The sequence below is a fragment of the Mytilus edulis genome, chromosome 14 (genome assembly GCF_963676685.1).
Source record: "Mytilus edulis chromosome 14, xbMytEdul2.2, whole genome shotgun sequence".
Lineage (NCBI taxonomy): Eukaryota > Metazoa > Mollusca > Bivalvia > Mytilida > Mytilidae > Mytilus > Mytilus edulis.
In genome coordinates this window covers 60,649,709-60,673,000 of record NC_092357.1, presented here as the reverse complement: position 1 = coordinate 60,673,000, position 23,292 = coordinate 60,649,709, and the positions used below count along the sequence as shown (strand labels likewise).

Below are 23,292 nucleotides of genomic sequence, written 5' to 3'. Positions count from 1 at the left end.
CTATGTGCAGTGCTATCAAAATGAAGAACATTTTTGTAACAGAAATTTATATTTCATTTTTTAGAGAAACCATCCTTGATAAAGATGTGACATTAATCCCTCCAAACCTACAAAACAATTGATTAGGTAAGTTGCAGATTATCTGAGATATTTTTGATTATATCATCCCAAGAAATGTAGCATACATGTATTACTCTTCTTTCATTTATATGATCATGAAGATACATGTACCTTGTAATTTGTACAGTTGTATATGTATTTATGCCATCTGTCACTGTTAATTTAAATGTACATTAGGGGTCAGTAAATAATCAAAACATGCTACATGTATTTATATATAAAGACTAATCGTGTGTATTTTCATTAACTAATACACAGGGTTTTTTTTGTGTTCAGATTGATAGCAATTTTGTTGTCAATTGTTGTAGTGTCATTGATAAATGAATGAAATAAATGGTTGTACCTAAAATTATTTGAAACATGTCTGAACTTAACTTATATATAGATACAATTTACATTGTATAACCAATTTTTATTTACATTTGTATATCTATATGTACATGATCAATGTATCAATGATGACAAGGAACTTTTTACATTTCAGAGATGCTAATTAACCTTGTTAATGACTGTGGAGAACTTTTGCTACATTTACCTAATACACAGGCAAACACAGATGGGCATAGGTAATAAATAGAGCAGTTTTCTAAGATACATGTTCATGTTAATTGTTATATCATGTATATTATGCCTTGTCTTTAAAAAAGATAGATATGAAACATGAACACATATGTACATTTTCCATGTTTACGTGTATTAGAGAGTTATCTAACCTGTTTAAAAGCTGATAACTACTTAGTACTACAGTAAAACCTGTATAAACCGGCCGTCTACGGGACTATGAATAAGGGCCGGTTTGGACAGTGAGCCGGTTTATTCAGGTTTCCGTTTTGACCGGAACTTAGTGACTTGTGAGTCCGATATTTTGCATGTTAAAGTTCTCTCTGATTGTAAATTATATCTGATATATTGAAATACTTTCTCTTCGTTTTTCATTGTTTGCATTTGCATCATAATGCTCGAGATGTTTGGATTGTGGGACGAGAATTCGATTTACTTCCGTGATCATTAATTTAAAATGTTGGAATGGCCGATTAAAAAGCCAGAATATTATCAAACGTAATTTCATCACATTGAAACTTTGTCGTACAGTGCATAATACCCATTGATTGTTGCCACCACGTGTTTTTCATTATCAAGGTCATTTGTTAAGGGGTTCACAACGGGGAACCCAGGATTTCGAAATCACGATGTAAATTTCTTACTCCGCGATTTAAATTTGTTAATCCAAGTAACAACGTAAGTTCAATCCGAGATATATTCGGTGTGTCTTTTCGTTTAATTGACACGTTGATAATGTTTTGATAAATAATACAGCTCACTACTGCACGATTGTAAGTTCACAGTTTTAACACCTGACTAATTGATTATCATGAAAAGCCATATTGTATGAACAAATATGTTTTGATTGCATATCGATCATTGAAATTAATTAGACAAACCGGTTTTGACAGGTAATAATTAATGTAATTAAGAGTATTGGGACTTCATAATTAGACCGGAATTCGGAATACACAGGGTCCGGTTTACAAAGGGTATTTTGACAAAGACTTTGAAGGGGAAAAAATGGGACTTTCATTTTCGGCCGGAATGGACAGGAAACCGGTTTATTCAGGGTCCGGTTTAATCAGGTTTGACTGTATCAGATTTTTAGTCTATTTGTTTCTCTATTTGTCCATGACTTATCTTATAATGAATAGAGTTTGAAAATTAAATCTATAAAGTTGGATAAAATATTCATAATGCTTGCATTGGTACAAAGCCATTTTGAAAATAAGAAGATGTGGTATGATTGCTAATATGAAAACTCTCCCCAATACATGTACTTCACATGACATATAAAGGAACCACTTTAAGTCACCATACAACCTTACACAATAAGACAAACCCATACTACATAATCAGCTATAAATTTAAACAATTCAAAGGAGAAGACTAAATACAACTACTGAATTATTGGTTATACAGCATTAAAATACAACTACTAATTTACTGGTTCCTGACTTGGGACAGGCACATACAGAATGTGGCAGGGATAAACTAGATTGAACTTTATTAAAAAATTACCCATTATCAAACTAAAAATGCCTATTACTAAGTGAACTCAGATTACTCTGCTGTTTACATATTTGTTAAACTATAATTTGATTCTTGTAGAAATTAGCCTGTGAGATCAAGATGCAGATATATCCACCAGATACCAAATGCCACACCAAAACAGACATTTTCAAATGTTGAGGGACCTATGAATACATCTACTGTACATCCTTCATTGTAATGGACTTTGAAACAACTGATTGAGTATGTTAGCTAACATTTAATTAATTATGTTTGAACAGTGCTACACAACAGCCTGGGTGGATTTTGCATTTTCCACCGGCCCACTCCAGCTATAATCTCTTTTTTTTTAAATATTGATATCTAATGCTTATCTGCTTTTTTCAATTGATTGTACTTGCAGTCTTTTGATTAAACAAAAGAAATTGCATGCCCACTCCTATGGGTGGGCAGAGTTGACAAGCTAGAAAGTTTGCCCACTCCCACTGTGGACGGGTGGACAAAGCAAAATCCACCTGAGCTGTAGTGTATATTTGAAAGTCAATGACTTCTATTAAAAAAAAGAAAAAGAAAATCTAGAACGATACTTTTGTATCGTGTGTGCTGTTGTTTGTTTGTCTTTTTCATTTTTAGCCATGGCGTTGTCAGTTTGTTTTAGATTTACGAGTTTGACTGTCCCTTTGGTATCTTTCGTCCCTCTTTTACAATCTTTTTTTAATACCCCTATTTAATATACAAAAGAAGATGTCATGTGATTGCCAAAGATACAACTCTCCACAAGAAACCTAGTGACACAGAAATTAACAGCTACAGGTCATTGTAAGGCCTTCAACAATGAGCAAAGCCCATACCGCATATTCAGCTAAAATGTATAAAAGGCACTGAAATGACAAATGAAAGATTATGCATGGTGGGGGTGAAATAAAAAGTGTCTTCTGACCCCCTCTCCCCCTACATTTATTTCTGGAACATCCCTCAGTGTTGTAACACATAAACACATTTGGTAGTCAGATTGCTTTCAACCATATACTATAGTGAAATTTATCTTCTTCAGAATGCTAAATTTAAAAGTTTTAATCATTTTGTGATGAATTTTCTTTTTTACTTCCAGTTAGGCAAGATGTTATCTCTCATACCAAAGAGATAGAATATGAAACTGGCAGCCAGTATTGATATAATGTGGTACTGAAAGCTCCAATACCATCAGGGGCTGAAGACATAACAGGAATTGTGTGGGATTTGACCAACCTTAGACTAAAGAGAAAAGTTGTTGCTGCATTACAGATATTTTGAACTCAGCAATTTTTATTAATGTTTTTTATGTTAATTCTCTCTCTTATGAATAATATGATATCTATACTTGCAATGAGCATGAATTGAAAGTTCCTCATGTCTGTAAAACTGTTTTCCCTTGACATTGACCACATTTCATGGATCGGTGAAAAAAGTTATGTACCCATGGTCAAGTCCATGTATCAGATTCAAAAAGCAATAGGTCTGCTTAATTTGGTATACTGTATGATTGATCCTTATCTCATTGTCATGGTTTATTGATCAATGTTAATATTCAAAAGATTTAATATTGATTGTACATTGTATATATGGATATGATAATATTTTTTTGTATCCTTTGAACCATCATGACCATGTTATACTTTCATGATAATGTACAAATAAATATTGAAATGTGATAGAGTTTATTAATATCATTGAAGAAGATTATTTCTATTATTTATTATGTGCATGAAGTAGGATAAACACTTTCTAAAATATTTCATGGGAGATAATTAACCGAACTGAGTCTAATGTTGAACAGGAATGATGGGGTATTTTTTAATGAGCTCTAGATAATGCTGGTGTGAAATATAAGAAAATGCATCCTCAGTCTGAGCCCTAATGCTGTCATGTGATGTCTGGTGTTGCACATTGCACAAAATCGAAAACATGTAACAAAATCATAAATATTATCCAACATGTTTAACCCCGCCACATTATGTATGTATGTGTCTGTCCCAAGTCAGGAGCCTGTTATTCAGTGGTTGTGGTTTGTTTGTGTGTAAAATATTTGTTTTTTGATCATTTTTTTATTTTAAATAAGGCCATGAGTTTTCTCCATTGAATTGTTTTACATTGTCATTTTGGGCCTTTTATAGCTGACTATGCGGTATAGGCTTTGCTCATTGTTGAAGGCCGTACAGTTACCTATTACTGTTAATTTCTGTGTCATTTTGGTCTCTTGTAGAGAGTTGTCTCATTGGCAATCATACCACATCTTCTTTTTATTATATACTTTTGAAATATGAGCAAAAAGGAGAGAACTTTCATATTTCAGGTCCTAAAATTACCTTGACCTTTGACCTTTTGACCTCAAGGTTGAAGCTAATCCTTTATCTAATGCATATCATAAAGTTATCATAATTAACAAATGTAATGAAAGATTATAGTACATAAAGGTAAGTTTACTATAGAAAATTGAGCAAAAAAGGAGGTCATTGTCTAATTTTAGCTCCTAAAATTACTTGACCTTTTGACCTGTTGACCCCTAAAGGCTGAAACCAAACCATGGTCTTTTGAATATCATCAAATGGTCTTTATTTACAAAGGTTGTGAAATTTATGGGACCAATAGGTAGATACACTTTTGAAAATTTGGCAAAAAAGGAGATTTTTGTTGATTTTAGCTCCAAAAATGACCTTGACCTTTGACCTTTTGAACTTTACATGTCATAAATATCATAGTTTATTCTTATTATAAGATTATATGAAGTATGGTTAGTTTTGCTAAAGATTTACATAAATTATACCAAAAAACATCAGAACAGGGATACCAAGTCTCCATTTATGAACTGTGACATTGACATTCTAAATCAATTTCTCGAAATTGGTACGGTAAAAGTTTCTAAAAATTTTTTTTAGGATGGAACAATATGTAAAGTTAATTTAAATGTCATTTTTTAATGCTCTGCTAAAATATTCACTTTTGAACTAGTGAAGATATAAAATTGACAAATTTTAGACTTTTCTCCTTTTTCTATTATTAGTAACAATAACACAGTTCTAAAAATAGAATAGCAAAAAAAACAATTTATTTTTTATGTTTAAATTTACAAGGTTACATGTAAGGTTCCTTTTAAAAGATAGATTAGTAAATTATACTATATAGATTTCTTAAAATTACATACTATTTAAACCCCTTATTTGGCATTTGAGGACAAAAAAGGGGGGCACTGTAACCCAGCTCTGGTGTTAACCTCAAATATTTTGCGGATTTTTATTTCATAGTAAGAACTCTTAGACCCCCCTTCTTACAATCCTTGATAAAAATGTAAATTATTTTGCTTGTTGTATATTGGCTAATTATGGGCCGAATACCTTAACTGTACTGTCCAGGCGAGCTGAAATCCCAAATAGTGTTTGTTTTTTTATTTATAAATATTTTATGTTCCTTTGAGTTGACGAACAAGAACATAAACATATATATTCAATCATTTCTTGTTCAGTGTGTATAAATCAAATGTGTCTGTTGCTTTTTTTTTTACATTCCTTCAGACATTTAAGTAGCTGTGGTAATAGTAAGGTGAATATTTACCAACCACCTTGATTGTTGACTGATCAATTTTACAGCAAAATGTTTTGAGTGTGTAGGTAAAGGTAATATCTTTTGTTAGCTTGCTTGCTAGCTGAACCGCGAAGTTAATATTAAGTTAGGTAATTTACCCTCCTTTCAGAGTAGTCTAGTCCTACAGACAGACAGACTGGTTATCTATCGGACTAGTCTACTCTTTAGGTTGTTGTCTCTTTGACACATTCCCCATTTCCATTCTCAATCTATCAAAACAGAAAAACACATAATATATCAACCTGAAAGAGTTTGAAGACAATTCTGCCATTACAAGCCACTGTCTCTAACAAATTGTCAAACTGGTCCCCATCTGTTGTCTCACTGTAGGGAGAGCAAAGGGAAAAAGTCAGGAAATCCAACATGGCTGAGATCACTAAAGCTCCTGAACTATGAACCTACAAATACAAAACTCATATAGAAAACAGCAAAGAAATTACAAAAGATTAATTAGAGATTTAGTGTATTGCTATGAACAAAATGAATATTCAAATGGGTAAAAAAGAAATACTTATAATTTTAAGAATGAAGATCACATTACATCAATTTTAGAATATTATCAAATCTTATTTGCTTGCCTTAAACATTTTTGCTTGCCATTTGTTTTCAGTTGTGCTTTAATATTGATAATTTTAGAACTAAATTATTTTTGACTATAGATATAAAAACATTGTATGATGAAAGCCGATCTCAAGATGTGAAAATAACAAAACTAGAAAATATCACTCATCAGAATAATTTGAAACTAGAATTTTATCATTTTTCTATACAAATCTTAAAACAAATATATAAGTGCTGAAGAAATGAAATTTCAATCGTTACTTACTACATGTTCATTAAACATTTCCAACAAGGTTTCTAAGAACTTTCTGGATGATAGTAATGAACTTTTGTTCAGCTGTTCTTGTCTGAGATCATAGTCGTCATGCATAGGCTGAAAAAAAGATCAAAAGATGCTATGGTCAAATATGTTTAGATAAACTGTTATTACAGAGATATGTCTTGCTTTTTTGTAATTTTGATTATGCAAATGTTGAAATTAAAATAGCAATACTTTAACATGTAAGTAATGCAAATATTCAAAGTCAATGAACCATGACTGAGTTATATGGCTAAACAATCTCCATGTAAATGAAATGTGCCAATGCTAATACAACTGCATACCAAATACCATTGACTAAGTCCTTCCCAAATCTAAATACAAACGTTAACTTGTAAACTAATAGATATAAAAACATTGTTTGTATTTTATGCAGTTGTATTAGCATTGGTACATTTCATTTACATGGAGATTGTTTAGCCATATAACTCAGTCATGGTTCATTGACTTTGAATATTTGCATAACTTGTGTAAGATGTTAGAGTATTAAAAGTTTAAAAGTCAATAAACCATGAAGATGGGGCTATATAATCTCCATGGAAGCAATACTTGCAAATGCCAATAAATTTGCATACCAAATATCATTGACTTAAAACATAAGCAGTTCATCTTAAACTGATCTAATAACAAACTAATACATGTAAACTAAGATAAGTTTCAAAGTCATTAGACTGTGACTGCATGAGGGGCAAGGCCAAATATTCTCCATGGAAATGAGATGTGCCAAAGCTTGATACCACTGAATACCAATTAACATTGGCCTACCACTAATGGTTCCCCTTGAACTGACCTAATCACAAATTATTGCATGATAACTTAGAAAAATTTTCAAAGTCAATTGACAATAACTAAGGGGGCAGAGCCAAATTATCTCCATGGAAACGAGATATGCCAATGCTTATACAACTGCATACAAAATATCATTGACCTACCACTTGTGGTTCCCCATAAACTGACCTAATCACAAACTAATACATGTAAAATAAGCAAAAGTTTTGAAGTCAATAGACCATGACTGAGGGGGAAGGGCTAAATAATCTCCATGGAAATGAGATGTGCCAATGCTTATACAACTGCATACCAAATATGATTGACCTACCACTTGCCGTTCACCATTAACTAGACCTAATCACAAACTAATACATTGTTGACGCCATCGCCGTCGCCGATACCAGAAACAGCATACCTACGTCTCGCTTTTTGACTCTGTCAAGGCGAGACAAAAACTATCTATATATAAGACACTTTTTTTGTGATCTGCATTGAAACACTGACATTTTACATGTATATTCAAGAGATGTATGTGGGAGGGTAGGAAGGGACTTTCAAAATATCCCTACAACCAAAAACCATTTTTTAAATAATTTAGCATAATATTAATAGACACATACTGAAAAAAGACCCATTACCAACATTCAATAATCAAACTTCCCTTCCTACCCTGCAACATAAATTTCGATGGAATAGTCCTGACCTTTGCAAGGCTTCATTCTTTATATAATGTACTTCTCTTGAGTGTTAAATATAGATTCTACCACTAAATCGAGTGTGATACGATATTTATCCACTCGAGACAGTTAAATTTTCAAATTTAAAACACGAGGCTCGCAAAGTGTTTTAAATATTTAAAATTTAACTGTCGAGAGTGGATAAATATCGTATTACACGAGATTTAGTGGTAGAATCTGTTTCTCTAATGATTTTCAAACAATACACAGGCAAACTTATTCCTTCTTTGCGACTGATCTGCAAAAAGATGTGCTCTTTCTATGTGACGTCATCAGGCATGGTTGCCTTTTTTCATGCCGTTACAATAGAAAATTCAGAGGAAAACAAGAAAATTGGACGTCATAATCGGATTTTAACCAATGGAGAACTGAGATCAAACGAACCATACGTTGATTAAATTTTTTTATACAATGGGTGCAGAAAGGGATAAATTGACGAAGAATTAGGGAAATAGAAATATACATTTTCAGTTTTGAACACAATGTCATGTATGGTTAAAAATCGTACCTGCATCAATGCACACAACATATCAACAGCTGCATGTGTCACACCATGGTCTTTACGCTTCATTGCCTTTACCACTTTCACACCAACTTTTTCTCTCATTCTGAAAATAAATCATAAATTAATGAGATTAAATCAGCACATTTGTATGTAATTTTCTCATTCTTTTGAATTGCTAAATTTTTTTCAATAAATCAAATTTCATAAATGCATTGAAAAGGGTCAAAATTGAATAGTCAGGACTGTCCCGCTTGACTTTAACAAAAGGCAACTATGCTACGCATAAACTTGTCAGGGTTAATGTACAGGAGTCTACAGACGAAAGATGGAGTTAAATTGTGATATTTCTTCTGGTTTCAGCTAACTACACTATATTCTGTTCTTTTGTTGGTTTTATGAAAAACTGAAATGCTACCACTTTTTCAATAAAAGGCTGCGCTTTAGCGCATGATACCCCGTTGCCCTTTTAACTTGTCTTTTATGCTTTAAATGAATTTATATGATCAACTAGAAATATATATACAAATCAAAAGGGATGTAACATTAATATATTCACCAAAGTTTCATAAAATCCCCCCTTTTTTAAGTATAAAAATTCATTACTTAAGAAAACGTAAAATCTAAAATTTATAAAAATGGAAAGGGAGCTTATGTCAATAGATATAAACAATTTATCAAAGTTGCATAAAATTCTGTGAAAGTGTTAGTTATTGTCCCAAAATTGGAAAATCCCCCCTTTTTTAAGCATAAAAATTCATAACACGGAAATGCAAAATCTGAAATTTATAAAAATTGAAAGGGAGCTTACATCAATAGATATAAACAATTCACTAAAGTTTCATGGACATTGGTGAAAGCCTTTTTGAGTTATTGTCCGAAGTGTTGAAAATCCCCCCTTTTTTATGAATAAAGCCCCATAAATCCAAAACTTAAAATCTGAAATTAAAACAAAACGAAAGGGAGTTTACGTCAATAGATATAAACAATTCAAATAAGTTTCATGGAAATTGGTGAAAGGGTTTTTGAGTTATTGTCTGAAGTGTGGACGACGGACGGACGGACTGACAACGGTATACCATAATACGTCCCGTCTAAAAGACGACGGGCATATAAAAACAAACAAGTATTTTCAAGACCATTTTTTGTTTAAAACTTGTGACATTTCAGTATTTTACTTACACCAACAAGAGAACAGATGGATAAAAGACACAGTTGATCTGCAGTGGGGGATGTATAAGGAAAATCAAAGAACCTTATAAACAGTAAAATAAAAACCTTACTAATTTATTCATTATCAAATTACCTTGGTAGTCTTGTAAAAGCTTGGAAGCCTACCTTTGAAGCTACCAATCTTCTAAGTGCCGAGAACTGTGCCTCTAAAGATTCAGAAGAAATAACTGTTTGATCTCCTTACCTTGGTAGTCTTGTAAAAGCTTGAAAGCCTGCCTTTGAAGCTACCAATCTTCTGAGTGCCAAGAACTGTGCTTCTAAAGACTCAGACGATATAACTGTTTGATCTCCTTACCTTGGAAGTCTTGTAAAAGCTTGGAAGCCTGCCTTTGAAGCTACCAATCTTCTGAGTGCCGAGAACTGTGCTTCTAATGACTCAGACGATATAACTGTTTGATCTCCTTCTCTCTCTAGCAGACCTGATAAAGCCCCATTGATAAGTTTCTCTTTGTTCTCTGCAAACAGACCCTAAAATGGCAAATACAAAATATAAGGTTAATTCATGATGAATTTAACTTTTCTACTTTGAAACCATTTTGTCAAATAGCTCATACTGTTTCTAGGTATTTTACATCCCTCGTTTTCAAAGGTTTTAGCGTTACAAATAAAAACATACAGAAGAGTGCATGCAAAGCACAATGTTTATCAAGTGATATTTTTTTATTTTAAAGAAATTCTTTATAACAGTGTTTTTTTTCTCTATATTTCATCATATTTTAATATTTTGTTGTTTTGATAAACAAAAATTAGCACCTGCTGTTTAAAGAATTGTAAGATAATGTGTTTTTGTACTACACATGGTTTTTTTTAATGGAAATAACAATGTGACAAAATTGTTCTAAAAATTTCACCACAAGTTTTATAAAAAGCATTTCGACATGGTCAATATATAAGAATAATGTTTAGATCCATGTAAAATTCAAAATGGCCTCTTCCACTTACATCTTGGGTAACAGCATGGAGGAGTCCACTGTAGGAAATGTTACTGTTAAATCTGGACACTACTTCATCAAAGGTCATTCCAACTGTCAAAAGAAAGCAAGTTAATATATGCTATACTTGTCTGGGGGAAAAGGATTTTTTAATTTTAGCACATTTTACATTTATTTTATTCCATCCATTCACTTTTAAATATGTATCGTAATCAAATATCTAGCTTTAAAGAAAAATATTGACTCTCAAAATTCATGGTGCTATCCAGTTAAACAGTAAACTTTAAATTAAATTAAACTCAGGGCTACTCCAGAAAAAAATGTATGGAGGGGGGGGGGGTGGAAGACACATTATATTAATAATACATGGGCGATGGGTATCAGAGCAACTTTTCACACTATAATGCACTACAATTCTCAATTACGATTGTCTGGGTGGCGGGTGCTGACAAAAACTGCCTTCCAACCCTCGCATACATTTTTTTCTGGAATAGCCCTCAGTAAAAAATGAAGAGAAGATATCTGAGACAATCAAACTCCTTAGTCATTGAAAAACATACACCAAGGAGGAAACAGTCCACAGAAACAAACTGCCATCATTATATTTGACAGAAATACAATGCTTTAATTTTTTTACAGATTTTCTTGCAACTTGTCAGATGTATTTTTTTTTAATTCAGGTTACTTACTAAATTAATATCTAACAAGGTATCAGTAAAACAAATCTAACAACTTATCTAGATTCCATAGCTCATGTAATAAAATAGCGAAAAAGTAGTTTACTAGATATACAGTAAAACTTGGCTAAACCGAATCCTGATAATCCGAAAACCTGTATAAACAAAACATGTTCTTAAGCCCCATCATATCAAATTGTATGCGTTATGAACCTGATAAAACCAAACATTGGCCCAAACTGAACAAAATCTTTTAAAGTCTCGAAGAGGTTCGGTTTAAACAGGTTTTACTGTATAATAAAATATCTATACTACAAAGACGACAATGGACTATTAAATCTACCTGGTGTTACAGAGAAGAATTTTAAATGTTGACTTTCTACTTCTTCATCTACTGGTACTGTAAATGGACCTGTAATGAAATATGATGGATTATGGGTAAAATATTAATACAATGCATCATGGGTAAGTTATTATAAAATACAAAACAAGTAATAAAATTGAGAAAGGAAATGGTGAATATGTCAAAGCGACAACCATCCGACCATAGAGCAAACAACAGCCGAAGGCAACCAATGGGTCTTCAATGTAGCGAGAATTCCCGCACCCGTAGGTGTCCTTCAGCTGGCCCCTAAAATATGCATAATAGTACAGTGATAATGGACGTCATACTAAACTCCGAATTATACACAAGAAACTAAAATTTAAAATCATACAAGACTAACAAAGGCCAGAGGCTCCTGACTTGGGACAGGCGCAAAATTGCGGCGGGGTTAAACATGTTTATGAGATCTCAACCCTCCCCCTATACCTCTAGCCAATGTAGAAAAGTAAAAGAATAACAATACGCACATTAAAATTCAGTTTAAGAGAAGTCCGAGTCCGATGTCAAAAGATGTAACAAAAGAAAATAAATAAAATGACAATAATACATAAATAACAACAGACTACTAGCAGTTAACTGACATGCCAGCTCCAGACCTCAATTAAACTGATTGAAAGATTATGTCTTCATCATATGAATATCAGGTACAATCCCTCCCGTTAGGGGTTTAGTATCATACTATCATAAAATATATGAGAAGAACATAACCCGTGTCATGCCAACAACTGTTTTTTTTTAGAAATAAATGTGTTTAGTTCCGATGCAAAGACCCTATCAGTGAATCAATGTTAAAGCCAAAATATGCAATCTTTAATGACCTGACAACAGTATCGTAACTATATCCCCTTTTAATAAGTCTATTTAAAGGTTTTGTTAGTTTCTGAGGAGAATACTGACATTTTTGTGCTTTATAAAGAATATTTCCATAAAATTTTGGATGTGAAATACCTGAACGTATAAGATGTCTGCATGTTGAGTTATATTTACGAATTATTTCCTTATACCGGTGATAAAATTTAGTAAATGTTTTGACCAGTTTGTGATATCGAAAACCCTGGTGTAATAATTTTTCAGTAATACATAAATTTCTCTCGTTAAAATCTAATACATTGTTACATACACGAGCGAATCGTACAAGTTGAGATATATAAACACCATAAGATGGTGACAAGGGAACGTCACCATCTAAAAATGGATAATTAACAATAGGAAATGAAAAATCATCTCTTTTATCATAAATTTTTGTATTAAGCTTCCCGTTTATGATATAGATATCAAGATCGAGGAAAGGGCAGTGGTCATTGTTATCATTAGCTTTATTTAAAGTAAGTTCTACAGGATAAATTTCTTTAGTATACATACTGAAGTCGTCATTATTTAGAGCCAATATATCATCCAAATATCTAAAAGTATTGTTAAATTTTTGTATCAAATGTTGTTTTGATGGGTCTTTGCTAATTTTAGTCATAAATTGTAACTCATAACAATACAAAAACAGGTCCGCAATAAGTGGTGCACAGTTAGTCCCCATTGGAATTCCAATAACTTGACGATATACGGAATCTCCAAAGCGAACAAAAATGTTATCAAGTAAAAATTCAAGTGCATAAATAGTATCAAAGCATGTCCAATTGACATAGTTCTTTTGTTTATTGCTACTAAAAAATGATCTAAAAGAGTTTGAACATATGTACTCACATTCCGACTTTTTAAATGCCCAGTTAATTAGGGATGTGAATTTTTTCTTAATAAGAATATGAGGCAAAGTGGTATATAGGGTAGAAAAATCAAAACTTTGAACAGATTCAAAATCACCAATATATGCATGCAATTTATCAAGTACTTCCAACGAGTTTTTGACACTCCAAAAGTAATTAATTCCACTATTTTCAAAGGCCTTATTTGAACAATTTATTATCAGGTTTTTTATTGTACCAAGTGTACTAGTATAAGTAAGTAAAACAGACAATTTAGTAGTTGAACAATGGCTAGAAGATGAAATAAATCTATATTTGTAAGGTTTTTTGTGCAGCTTCGGAAGCCAGTACATAGTTGGGACTTTCATTGTGTTTGGTTCTGCTTGTAAAGAAGTAGCTAAAAGTTTATGTTTGTTACAGATGTCGTTTTCTGAAAATGAAGTCAGTTGGAATGTTGGTGAATTCGTGATTTCCTTTTGCAGAACCTCTATATAAAATTTACGTCAAACAATAATGATATTATTAGCAGCTTTATCAGCCGGGACAAAAACAAATTCCTTGGCTAGTTCTGTTAGTTTATTTTTGATACGCGAAATAGGGTTTTTAAAGTTTTTGTTGAGGGTAAAATGTTCTTTAAAATGTTGTATTCGAATATCAACTATCTTCATTACTGAATTAAAAAAAGAGTCCAAAGATTTTTTGTCAGCTTTTTCCCGTTTTACCCATTTCAAACAGTAGGCACGGAGTGAGTCGTTGATGATATTACGACACTCATTCCAGTTAATAGTTGACGGGGGACGATATTTAGGTCCTTTACTGAGGAATGATTTTAACTCTCGGTCGCGAACGATGTTAAGGTCTCCTGTTATAACATGGGAAATTGGTCCATAGGTGTATTCTGAATTACTGCAATTACACGACATAGGTGTATTTTCAGTGATATTTACATCTTTACACAATTGGCTATAATTAAACACATATTTTCGGGTAGATTTCTTGTAAATATAACAAATGAGAGGGAGTTCAGTATTATCAAAATATCCAGGAATTTGGTCTTTAACAGAATGGTCGTTAAAAATACCGGCAATATTTACAAAATCAAAACCTTTATTGACATACTTTATTTTAATAAAATGTTTTTTATGATCTTCAGGGCGATCAATTTTTGGAAACAGTTTAGAATAACAATATGCCATTATAATTTGGACAATTTCATACTTAGGACTGTAATATGAAATTGTGTTGCAATCCTCTAAAATTTTATTTAATTTATTTATAGGTAAAGAACAAAGCTTGGTTAACAGATAATGTCTGCCGTTGTTTTTTGAAATGGAAATTAGGTCCGAAATATTTGTATGGTTGGTCCGAAATTTTCTTTGATTGCGATTTTTTCTGCGTCCATGAGAACGATTTTTACGAACAGTTTTAGATAAAATTGAGAAAGGAAATGGTGAATATGTCAAAGCGACAACCACCCGACCATAGAGCAAACAACAGCCGAAGGCAACCAATGGGTCTTCAATGTAGCGAGAATTCCCGCACCCGTAGGTGTCCTTCAGCTTGCCCCTAAAATATGCATAATAGTACAGTGATAATGGACGTCATACTAAACTCCGAATTATACACAAGAAACTAAAATTTAAAATCATACAAGACTAACAAAGGCCAGAGGCTCCTGACTTGGGACAGGCGCAAAATTGCGGCGGGGTTAAACATGTTTATGAGATCTCAACCCTCCCCCTATACCTCTAGCCAATGTAGAAAAGTAAAAGAATAACAATACGCACATTAAAATTCAGTTCAAGAGAAGTCCGAGTCTGATGTCAAAAGATGTAACAAAAGAAAATAAATAAAATGACAATAATACATAAATAACAACAGACTACTAGCAGTTAACTGACATGCCAGCTCCAAACCTCAATTAAACTGATTGAAAGATTATGTCTTTATCATATGAATATCAGGTACAATCCCTCCCGTTAGGGGTTTAGTATCATACTATCATAAAATATATGAGAAGAACATAACCCGTGTCATGCCAACAACTGTTTTTTTTAGAAATAAATGTGTTTAGTTCCGATGCAAAGACCCTATCAGTGATTCAATGTTAAAGCCAAAATATGCAATCTTTAATGACCTGACAACAGTATCGTAACTATATCCCCTTTTAATAAGTCTATTTAAAGGTTTTGTTAGTTTCTGAGGAGAATACTGACATTTTTGTGCTTTATAAAGAATATTTCCATAAAATTTTGGATGTGAAATACCTGAACGTATAAGATGTCTGCATGTTGAGTTATATTTACGAATTATTTCCTTATACCGGTGATAAAATTTAGTAAATGTTTTGACCAGTTTGTGATATCGAAAACCCTGGTGTAATAATTTTTCAGTAATACATAAATTTCTCTCGCTAAAATCTAATACATTGTTACATACACGAGCGAATCGTACAAGTTGAGATATATAAACACCATAAGATGGTGACAAGGGAACGTCACCATCTAAAAATGGATAATTAACAATAGGAAATGAAAAATCATCTCTTTTATCATAAATGTTTGTATTAAGCTTCCCGTTTATGATATAGATATCAAGATCGAGGAAAGGGCAGTGGTCATTGTTATCATTAGCTTTATTTAAAGTAAGTTCTACAGGATAAATTTCTTTAGTATACATACTGAAGTCGTCATTATTTAGAGCCAATATATCATCCAAATATCTAAAAGTATTGTTAAATTTTTGTATCAAATGTTGTTTTGATGGGTCTTTGCTAATTTTAGTCATAAATTGTAACTCATAACAATACAAAAACAGGTCCGCAATAAGTGGTGCACAGTTAGTTCCCATTGGAATTCCAATAACTTGACGATATACGGAATCTCCAAAGCGAACAAAAATGTTATCAAGTAAAAATTCAAGTGCATAAATAGTATCAAAGCATGTCCAATTGACATAGTTCTTTTGTTTATTGCTACTAAAAAATGATCTAAAAGAGTTTGAACATATGTACTCACATTCCGACTTTTTAAATGCCCAGTTAATTAGGGATGTGAATTTTTTCTTAATAAGAATATGAGGCAAAGTGGTATATAGGGTAGAAAAATCAAAACTTTGAACAGATTCAAAATCACCAATATATGCATGCAATTTATCAAGTACTTCCAACGAGTTTTTGACACTCCAAAAGTAATTAATTCCACTATTTTCAAAGGCCTTATTTGAACAATTTATTATCAGGTTTTTTATTGTACCAAGTGTACTAGTATAAGTAAGTAAAACAGACAATTTAGTAGTTGAACAATGGCTAGAAGATGAAATAAATCTATATTTGTAAGGTTTTTTGTGCAGCTTCGGAAGCCAGTACATAGTTGGGACTTTCATTGTGTTTGGTTCTGCTTGTAAAGAAGTAGCTAAAAGTTTATGTTTGTTACAGATGTCGTTTTCTGAAAATGAAGTCAGTTGGAATGTTGGTGAATTCGTGATTTCCTTTTGCAGAACCTCTATATAAAATTTACGTCAAACAATAATGATATTATTAGCAGCTTTATCAGCCGGGACAAAAACAAATTCCTTGGCTAGTTCTGTTAGTTTATTTTTGATACGCGAAATAGGGTTTTTAAAGTTTTTGTTGAGGGTAAAATGTTCTTTAAAATGTTGTATTCGAATATCAACTATCTTCATTACTGAATTAAAAAAAGAGTCCAAAGATTTTTTGTCAGCTTTTTCCCGTTTTACCCATTTCAAACAGTAGGCACGGAGTGAGTCGTTGATGATATTACGACACTCATTCCAGTTAATAGTTGACGGGGGACGATATTTAGGTCCTTTACTGAGGAATGATTTTAACTCTCGGTCGCGAACGATGTTAAGGTCTCCTGTTATAACATGGGAAATTGGTCCATAGGTGTATTCTGAATTACTGCAATTACACGACATAGGTGTATTTTCAGTGATATTTACATCTTTACACAATTGGCTATAATTAAACACATATTTTCGGGTAGATTTCTTGTAAATATAACAAATGAGAGGGAGTTCAGTATTATCAAAATATCCAGGAATTTGGTCTTTAACAGAATGGTCGTTAAAAATACCGGCAATATTTACAAAATCAAAACCTTTATTGACATACTTTATTTTAATAAAATGTTTTTTATGATCTTCAGGGCGATCAATTTTTGGAAACAGTTTAGAATAACAATATGCCATTATAATTTGGACAATTTCATACTTAGGACTGTAATATGAAATTGTGTTGCAATCCTCTAAAATTTTATTTAATTTATTTATAGGTAAAGAACAAAGCTTGGTTAACAGATAATGTCTGCCGTTGTTTTTTGAAATGGAAATTAGGTCCGAAATATTTGTATGGTTGGTCCGAAATTTTCTTTGATTGCGATTTTTTCTGCGTCCATGAGAACGATTTTTACGAACAGTTTTAGATAAAATTGAGAAAGGAAATGGTGAATATGTCAAAGCGACAACCACCCGACCATAGAGCAAACAACAGCCGAAGGCAACCAATGGGTCTTCAATGTAGCGAGAATTCCCGCACCCGTAGGTGTCCTTCAGCTTGCCCCTAAAATATGCATAATAGTACAGTGATAATGGACGTCATACTAAACTCCGAATTATACACAAGAAACTAAAATTTAAAATCATACAAGACTAACAAAGGCCAGAGGCTCCTGACTTGGGACAGGCGCAAAATTGCGGCGGGGTTAAACATGTTTATGAGATCTCAACCCTCCCCCTATACCTCTAGCCAATGTAGAAAAGTAAAAGAATAACAATACGCACATTAAAATTCAGTTCAAGAGAAGTCCGAGTCTGATGTCAAAAGATGTAACAAAAGAAAATAAATAAAATGACAATAATACATAAATAACAACAGACTACTAGCAGTTAACTGACATGCCAGCTCCAAACCTCAATTAAACTGATTGAAAGATTATGTCTTTATCATATGAATATCAGGTACAATCCCTCCCGTTAGGGGTTTAGTATCATACTATCATAAAATATATGAGAAGAACATAACCCGTGTCATGCCAACAACTGTTTTTTTTAGAAATAAATGTGTTTAGTTCCGATGCAAAGACCCTATCAGTGATTCAATGTTAAAGCCAAAATATGCAATCTTTAATGACCTGACAACAGTATCGTAACTATATCCCCTTTTAATAAGTCTATTTAAAGGTTTTGTTAGTTTCTGAGGAGAATACTGACATTTTTGTGCTTTATAAAGAATATTTCCATAAAATTTTGGATGTGAAATACCTGAACGTATAAGATGTCTGCATGTTGAGTTATATTTACGAATTATTTCCTTATACCGGTGATAAAATTTAGTAAATGTTTTGACCAGTTTGTGATATCGAAAACCCTGGTGTAATAATTTTTCAGTAATACATAAATTTCTCTCGCTAAAATCTAATACATTGTTACATACACGAGCGAATCGTACAAGTTGAGATATATAAACACCATAAGATGGTGACAAGGGAACGTCACCATCTAAAAATGGATAATTAACAATAGGAAATGAAAAATCATCTCTTTTATCATAAATTTTTGTATTAAGCTTCCCGTTTATGATATAGATATCAAGATCGAGGAAAGGGCAGTGGTCATTGTTATCATTAGCTTTATTTAAAGTAAGTTCTACAGGATAAATTTCTTTAGTATACATACTGAAGTCGTCATTATTTAGAGCCAATATATCATCCAAATATCTAAAAGTATTGTTAAATTTTTGTATCAAATGTTGTTTTGATGGGTCTTTGCTAATTTTAGTCATAAATTGTAACTCATAACAATACAAAAACAGGTCCGCAATAAGTGGTGCACAGTTAGTCCCCATTGGAATTCCAATAACTTGACGATATACGGAATCTCCGAAGCGAACAAAAATGTTATCAAGTAAAAATTCAAGTGCATAATTAGAAACTATATCCAAAATGTTAACAGAATCGGTTCTTGATATATTGCCAATTCCCATGATATTATCATTAAGACCGAGAGGGTAGACTGTCTGTAATTTTTTAATCCAATTTAATTCATTTATTTTACGTGATCGTACAAACTTGGAATGAGATTCACCAGGCTGCTTATTTACTACTTCTAAAGGTTGAACTGTTAAATATTTAATAGGATGACTGTGCTTCTTAAGATGTTGATAAATGATACTTTTGAATTTATTGGGTCTTTTAAAACGATACAGGTGTTCTTGCGTGCGTTTAGATAAATATCGCCCAGTTTCACCTACGTACTGAATACCGCATCCCGGTTTGTTTCATGTGAGTAAATAAATAATACTGTTTGTTTTTCAAGTAATATCAGTTTCAAAATTTAGAGAAACCTTTTTACTTGATAAAACATAAGTCATTTTCCAACTTCTATGAATTTAAATAGTTATTAACTTTTTAGAAAAAAACTGTTTATTAGACTCAAATCTCAGAAGAATCTATTTAAAAGAAATCAAATTAACTTGAAATATTTATCATGCAAAAGATTCGGATAATTGTTTTCAAACAGGGATTTGCCCATAAACATCAATTATTTTGCTAGGAAAACCCTCTTTACAAAACAATCAATTGATAAAATATATTTTAAAACATTACTATTTTTTTTCGTGAACTTAACCTTTTGACTTACCTAGACGACAACCTCTGGATGTAAATTTCATTTTAACACAAACATCTCTGTTACCAGACGCTCTGACCCCATCCAAGACAGAGGCAATTAAGGCGTCCCTGTTAATAAAGAGGATAAATTAGTGATAATCTAAAATTTGCATAATAGTTTTTTACTGCTTAATTGTATGACTCTTAATGAACTGCAAAAAGCAGAACTTAATACCATTTTTTTTATGTATAAATTTTTATGAAAAACCTTTTAAGGGCTGTTCTTATATTAAACACATGAGAGGCATGGTAGGTACTTATTTTTAGACCCCAACCAACCACATCATTAAAGGAGTAGGTCCGGTAAGACCCCCTTTTGGCCCCAAAATATGGCAGTTTTACAAAATTGTTAAAATGTAAACTTTTAGTTATTTATTGGACAGTTGAATGCTTCTGCTACATAAATATGGGCAGTTTTTGACAATACAATGCACATATATCGGGATGTAGCACCATTAAGTCATGCTAAATTACTGAAATCTTCAAAATTCTATCATTTTAGTTAAATTTTAGACGATTTTCGTGTAAAACGAAAGTGGCCGCATTCGTGTTCATCCTTAATATTGAGATGTAAGATGTATTTTATAATAATATATGACATATATAAAGGTTGTGGATGAACACGGATGCGGCCACTTTCATTTTTGACAAAAACCATCTGAAAAGTGACGTTTTTTGGCATATTTAAGAGATTTTTCATATTTGAGCTTAAATCAGATCGTTTTTAATGACTAAATTAGTTAAAATCTTTCACAAAAACTAATTGAATCAAGTGAAATGGACACTTAAGTGTTTAAAAAGTGGTCAAAATCTTTCGTCAGATGAAACTGAAATTTGAGGCCAAAATGAGTCCTTACCGGACCTACTCCTTTTCAATTTTACCCATATCATTTACAAAATTTTTAAGAAAATGAAATCACCAACAATTACATTCTTTAAGTGCCTACAATCCCACAATATCAATTTTGGTTCAGCCCTGAAAACGAAAGTTTCCAAGTCTATTTGTTAGGTTTTATTTTCCCCCAGAAAAAAATTACCTATTTTCAAGTTAATAGTCATGATCTCTATTCACCAGATTTTCATGTGAATAAAATTCACTTTTCAAAAGATCATTTATATAACAATAAAAGTTAATCTAAAAGGGAGGTAACCAGATACTATAAAAGTTTACTTAAAAGGGAGATAACAAATTCTATAAAACTTTAATTAAAAGGGAGATAATTTAATTAATCATTGACTATAAATTACCTGTCAGTAGACTGATAAGTTCTTATTGCACCTTTTACATACTCAACACTGAATTTTTGTGGGTTTTCTTGGTCCCTAATAATCGCAAAAATCTGTAAATGGAAAGAATACTTAATTTCATTTGCAAAATCTCATCTTTTATCACAGTCTTGACATAATGTACATATACATGTGTAAGGGTTCAGACAAATAGAATGATCCTTTATTGACAACTTTTTAAAAACAGGGTGTAAAGCCATACATATCATGAAATGATCAGAGTCAATCAGTGTCCCAAGTCAGGAGCCTGTAATTCAGTGGTCGTTGTTTGTTGCTGGTTATCATAAATGTTTTTTGTTCATTGTTTTGTTCATAGATTACAGTCACTGTGGTAGTTTTCTCATAAATTTGAATTATTTTTTATTTATCATTTTAGGGCCTTTAACCCTTTCGCCGATGAGTCCCGGTTTACCGGGATTCACGCTTCAGACAGCTGACGATGAGTCCCGTTTTACCGGGATCGGAATACCTCTTTTATATTTCCCGCTCAAAACAGTGCAAACATGAGTTATCTTTCTTTGATGAATACCCGGATGAAAGTGTAAACATGCCGCTTCCGTTTGTTGAAAACCGTGTCAAAATCAGACGAAATTTACGGAATTTACGAGAATTTGAAATGAGGGAACATTTTTTTTGAAAGAATATGGAAGAATTGAAGCCAAACTAGTATACTTTTTTTACATAAAATGTCGTTTTATGTACAAAACACTTGGAATAGACATCGTTCAGTGCGGGGAATTTGTACAGCCTCATAAAATTTTTCAAAATTTTGCCGTTTTTGGTTAAAAAATTACAATTTGGGGTCTTAGAGCAGAATTTTGAGAATTTCACCTAGATAATGCCGAAAATTTGAAAATTTGAATATTTTATGAAGAATAAATTATCAAAACATGAACAATACTGTGAACATGGTGTTAGTGAATGAAATAAATACACAAATAACTACAAACAAGTTTTTATTGACATTTATTATGAAGATCTCCCACTTGAGTAATAGTAGCCAGGGAAGCCATCGTCTCAGAGTAGCTTCTGTCTGGGCAGCAATCGGTGAAAGGGTTAATAGCGGACTATGTAATATGAGTTTTGTTCATTGTTAAAGAATGAACAGTTACCTATAGTTGTTAACTCTTATGTCATTTTGTCTCATTGGCAATCATACCACATCTTGTTATTTCTATATACTGTAAATTCAGAAAACCTTTGCTAGGTTTTGTCCAGATGGGTGTTATCTGTCAAAAATAGCTACCCACAATGCATCAGAAATACCTACATCACAGAGAGGCTTTAGTGTGGCTACATTGTATGTAGCAGGATCACGTTCAACCAAACAGGTTTCTGTTAAACAAAGTGTGCGTCTGACGGAGTCAGAATGGCGTGGTGAGATCTTCTGAACCATGAATTCTGTGTAGGATGTCAGGGCTTCATCATTACTGAAAATAAAGTAATATAGTTCATAAGATTTTGGGCTCTGATGATGCATTATCATTTGTGGGATACCAATTGTTATTGATTTCAGTGGTTCAAGTGAACCACAAATTTAGATGTTCAACATATAATAAATTCTCTATAGGTTTGTATGCAAAATTTGACAAAACCATGCAATTAAAGCAAGTTTTCCTTGAAACCAACGAAAAATAAAAAAATCTACAGTATGTCCAATTTTTTTTTCTCACAATGGATTTGAAATAATTTGGTATGCATGGATT

General features: G+C 32.3%; 1 protein-coding gene and 1 long non-coding RNA gene across 5 annotated transcripts in view; one reads left to right on the top strand and one right to left on the bottom strand.

Annotated features, from left to right (window-relative positions):
* Positions 1 to 23,292, bottom strand: part of LOC139502765 (dnaJ homolog subfamily C member 13-like) — a 100,352-nt gene that overhangs the window by 67,593 nt on the left and 9,467 nt on the right. For all 4 annotated transcript variants that reach the window (XM_071292345.1, XM_071292343.1, XM_071292344.1 and 1 more), the window contains exons 9-17: positions 22,857 to 23,016; positions 21,548 to 21,639; positions 20,271 to 20,368; positions 11,872 to 11,940; positions 10,862 to 10,944; positions 10,215 to 10,387; positions 8,693 to 8,792; positions 6,623 to 6,730; positions 6,039 to 6,194 (exon numbers count right to left, since the gene is read on the bottom strand). In XM_071292345.1, the coding sequence (XP_071148446.1) occupies positions 6,039 to 6,194; positions 6,623 to 6,730; positions 8,693 to 8,792; positions 10,215 to 10,387; positions 10,862 to 10,944; positions 11,872 to 11,940; positions 20,271 to 20,368; positions 21,548 to 21,639; positions 22,857 to 23,016 (1,039 nt within the window). The remainder of the gene's footprint in view (positions 1 to 6,038; positions 6,195 to 6,622; positions 6,731 to 8,692; positions 8,793 to 10,214; positions 10,388 to 10,861; positions 10,945 to 11,871; positions 11,941 to 20,270; positions 20,369 to 21,547; positions 21,640 to 22,856; positions 23,017 to 23,292) is intronic.
* On the top strand, positions 2,278 to 3,868 carry LOC139502780 (uncharacterized). The gene is made up of 2 exons (XR_011658936.1): positions 2,278 to 2,421; positions 3,290 to 3,868. It is a non-coding gene; the product is annotated as an uncharacterized lncRNA (long non-coding RNA).